This window comes from Orycteropus afer, unplaced genomic scaffold, assembly GCF_000298275.1.
Source record: "Orycteropus afer afer isolate SDZICR_OR568_19922 unplaced genomic scaffold, OryAfe1.0 scaffold00575, whole genome shotgun sequence".
NCBI lineage: Eukaryota > Metazoa > Chordata > Mammalia > Tubulidentata > Orycteropodidae > Orycteropus > Orycteropus afer.
Window position 1 is genome coordinate 1,473,589 of NW_006922162.1, and position 4,667 is coordinate 1,478,255.

Here is a 4,667-nt window from a genome sequence, read left to right on the forward strand (position 1 = left end):
AAAGTGTTGCTATGAGTTGGAGATGACTCAAAGGAATCAAACAACAACAACATCCAATCTAAGTATACACTTCATTTGGACAAAAATATTCTAAAGTGTCAAATATATTGTCATTCAGAACATTGTCTTTTATAAGTATTTGATTAGAAATATCCAGTCTTGATAATTTGGTTATCTCTATTGCTACATCATGGCACACATTATCAGTTCCTTCTTTACTATTGAAAGGAGTCATTCCAAGCCACTGCTACAGAGTCAATTCTAACTCATAGCAACTGCCATCGGGTTTCCAATACTGTAAATCTTTAAGGAAGCAGACTGCCTCATCTTTCTCCACAGAATGGCTGGTGGCTTCGAACCATTGACCTTTTGGTTAGCAGCCCAATTCTTTAACCACTACTTAAAATAGTCATCAGTGTTTTTAAAAGTAACCATACCTGAAAATCAATTCCTTAATTCCTAGAAAAAAAGGCTGAAAACTAATTTTTAAAATTCTGTTATTATTGAATCATTCTTAGTTCCAAAATCTATTTTAGTCATGGTTCTCTAGAAAAACATCACCAATATCTCCAGAAAAACATCACCAATATCTGAGTATGTATATATGGTCATATACATGGAGCTCCAGGGGTATAGTGTCTAAGACATTTGACTGCTAATCAGAAGGCTGGCAGTGTTAACCCACTAACCACTCCTCAGAAGGAAGACTGGGCAATATACTTCTGCAGAAATACCATGTCAGAAACCCAAGGACAGGTTGCTATGTGTCGAAATTGATTAGATGGCAGTGAGGGTTTTTTTTTTTTATATTTATATTACATATATACATATATATGTAATATATTGTGTTAGACTGGGCTCTGTAGAGAAACAAAACCAGTAAAGATTATATATAGAGAGAGAAAGAGAAATTTATCTTAGAAAAATGGTTCACACACTTATAGAAGCTGGCAAGTCCAAAGTTCTTGGATCAAATGTCATACTGGAGGCTTTTCCCAACTCATGCAGCTGCAGGGGCTGAGGAACTCAAGGTTGGCAGGTAGTATACTGGCTGTTGACTCCAATGAATGACGAATCCAAGATCTCCAGGCCGAGTGTTGGATTGTTCACTCATGGACAGTTGTAGGCAGCACAACAGAATCCCGATCCACAGAAGAGGCTCTCTTTCCCAGGATGTCCATAAATATACTGGAAGCATGCCACACCCCTAGGAAAATTTCCTTTCAACTGATTGGCTGCTCAAAACATATACATCTGATCCCATCTAGGAACTCTATAGGAGAACACCAGGCAATCTGCTTCCATAAGAAACACTGTGGGGCCATTCTACTCTGCCACATGGGGTTGCTGTGAGTCAGAATCGACTCAATAGCACCCAACAACATGTATGTATATGTATATGTACACGTACATATACATATACATATATGTATATGTGTATCTATATCTATATGTAGATCTATATGTAGATCTATATGTATGTATACATGGACATGTAGAGAGAGAGAAAATACATAGATTTATTTTAAATAATTGGCTTACATCATAGCAGAGGCTGGAAGTACGAAATATGCACCTCAAGTTACAGCATGGAAACTTTAGCAATCTTGTGCCTGTACTTGATAAACCAGTAAGATATCCATTTACAGTCTTGAGGCAGAATTTTTCTCCCTATGGAAACTTCTTTCTTTGTTCCTAAGATGTTCAATGTGATTGTTGAGACTCTTCTACTTTATGAAAGACATTTTGTTTTATTTAGGTCACCTGATTTAAGTGTTAATGAAACGTGAATTCTTTCATAATGGTGACTAGATCAGTGTTTGAACAAATCATTTGGCACGACGTCTTAGCCAAGTTGACACATAAAATTAAACATTACACTCAGCATAATTTTCCTGGAAATGCTTTACAGTAAAATTGTTATGATAATTATAATCTCAGGAGTTAAAGAAGTGTCAGTACTGATTATAACTGGAGAAAATTGAGCCTGCAAGTATATAGTAATAAACTGAAAATTATAATTGCAATAGTGAGTATGTTTTAGGAAATATGTATCCAATTTGGCAAACTATATTGTCTTCTACTGAAGAGTAAGGAACTCTGGTGGCGTAGTGCCTAAGGCATTTGACTGCTAACCAGAAGGCTGGTCATTCAATCCCATCAGCTACTTCTTGGAAGGAAGGTTGGACAAACTACTTCCATAGTGATACCTCCTTGGAAACCCAAGGAGTGGTCACTATAAGTTGGATCCGACTCCATGGCTTTTGTTTTCATAGTGAAGAGTATGGTGCCCACCTCAAGGAAACTATAGGGATTATAAGTCTTCATATTTATAAAAATCTACATGTAATGCTAAGGAGCTCTGGTGGCATAGTGGATAAAGCATCTGACTGCTAAAAGGTCAGCAGTTCAAACCTACCGGCTGCTCTGCGGAAGGAAGATTGAAAACATACTTCTGTAAAGATTTACAGCCTTGAAAACCCAGTGGGGATTGCTATGAGTAGGAATTGATGCTCTTTAATATGTATATTATACATTTTATCTTCCTAATAAAAAGAATGGATGGATCAGAAGAATAGTAATGTTGTTGTTGCTGTTGTTGTTATGTGCCTTGGAGTTGGACCCAACTCATAGCAACCCCTCCTTTGGTTTTTGAGGCAGTATCACTATGGAAGTAGATTGCCCAACCTTCATTCCGAGGAGTAGTAATGTAAAAAGAAAATATTCCTTTGTTTTATCAAAAGGGCATTAAGTTAATAATACCATGTACCAAATAATTTGGTTTGAACCCACCAGCTATTCCATGGGAGAAAGATGTAGAAGTCAGCATTTGTAAAATTATAGCCTTAGAAACACTATGAGTAAATTCTAGTCTTTCTGACTGAGTTGCTCTGAGGTGCAATTGACTCAATGACATACAACAACAAGAAATAACAGTAATTTTAATCCTAAACTTTTTATGCAAACAAGGGATTTACATTTTGTCAATAATTTAAATTTTTAAATTATTTTCCAGATTATGAAAAAAAGTATATGATATCATTGATCTGTCTTACCCATGATACTTTCAGGTGCTTCTTTTTATTTATTTATTTATTTTGGAAAATAAGTCAATATGTTAGTGTTATTCCTATGACTAATTTTCAGATATTATTCTATATATTTTTGAGAAATAATTTATGATTGAATAAATGAGTCTCTGTCTTAAAATTGCAAATAATTTCAAAATTAATTCATAGTTTGTCTATTCTAGAACTCTCTAGATAATTCTAAATGTAAATATTTGCCAAAATTCTAATCCTTAGTACTTGTTTCAGATGTCACAGTAGGTGCATCTTTGTAATCAGCATATGGATGTAGTTACTGATTTATCTGATAAATAGTTACTGTCAATTAGAAATTAAGACAGTTCCCCAAATTTTAAATAGGAAAGAAAGCCAATTTTAAGTTTTTTTAACTTGTCTCAACAGAAATAGCAGTGTTTTGAAATAATGGTCCTATCATTTTCCTGAATAGAGCATTCTATTCATAATTTTCCTTACAGCTTCCTTTATCTTCTTGTTCCGAAGACTATAAATAATAGGATTTAAGAAGGGCGGGACTACAGAGTAGAATACGGAAAATATCATGCCCTGAATTGTGGGTGAGTTGGAGTTTGGCTTCATATACACAGCAGAAGCTGAGCTGACAAAGACTGTCACCACAAGAATATGTGGAACACAGGTGGAAAAGGTTTTTCTTCTCTCTCTTCTGATTGGAAACCTGAGCACAGCAGAAAATATGTGTATATAAGAAAGGATGATGAAGGAAAAACAGCCACCTGCAAACACAACAGTAGAGACAAAAAGTACAATTTTGTTGATGAAGGTGTCAGAGCAGGAGAGCTTCAGCAGAGAGGGTATGTCACAGAAGAACTGATGGACAATGTTGGACTGACAGAAGGACAGCTGGAAAGTGATGCTTGTGTGGAATCCTGAGTAGACAAGACCACTGAATACAGAGGCCAGAGACATCTGGACACAGACCTGAGGGTTCATGATCACAGGATAGTGGAGGGGTTGGCAAATAGCCACGTAACGGTCACGAGCCATAATAGTGAGGAACAGCAGTTCTACAAAAGAAAACAATAATACAAGGAAAATCTGAGCAGTACATCCAACCATGGAGATTACCCTGTTGTCAAGCAGGAAGATGGCACATGCCTTAGGTACAATGACAGAAATGTAGCAGATGTCCAGGACAGACAGATTCCTAAGGAAGAAATACATGGGGGTGTGAAGACTCTGGTCAAGGGTGGTTACTATGACAATGAGAAGATTCCCCAGCAGAGTCGCCAAGTATGTCAGTAGAAATAGCATGGCGTGTAAGATTCTGAGCTCCCACACATCAGAAAATCTTGTAAGCATATATTCAGTCACTGTGGTAGAGTTAGGCATCTTTAGGTCCTTTGCTTTGAAAGGGAGAGGCAAAGACAAATAATACCTAAAAATATGAAGAATCAATATGTGGAAAAATTAGCCTAAGTATGTTTCTCATCATATTTTTCCAATTTCATTCTATCTAATTGATATTGGTTATTGTTGTTGTTAAGTGCCGTCGAGTCGTTTCCGACTCATAGCGACCCCATGCACAGCAGAACGAAACACTGCCCGATCCCGCACCAGCCC

At 36.6% G+C, this 4,667-nt stretch overlaps 1 protein-coding gene across 1 annotated transcript; it reads right to left on the reverse strand.

The window, feature by feature from the left end:
- Positions 1 to 3,500: 3,500 nt before the first annotated feature.
- Positions 3,501 to 4,484, reverse strand: LOC103210241 (olfactory receptor 14C36-like). Its single transcript, XM_007956162.2, has one exon. It carries the CDS (start codon positions 4,434 to 4,436, stop codon positions 3,501 to 3,503), a length of 936 nt encoding a protein of 311 aa, XP_007954353.1. The 5' UTR covers positions 4,437 to 4,484.
- Positions 4,485 to 4,667: the final 183 nt, after the last annotated feature.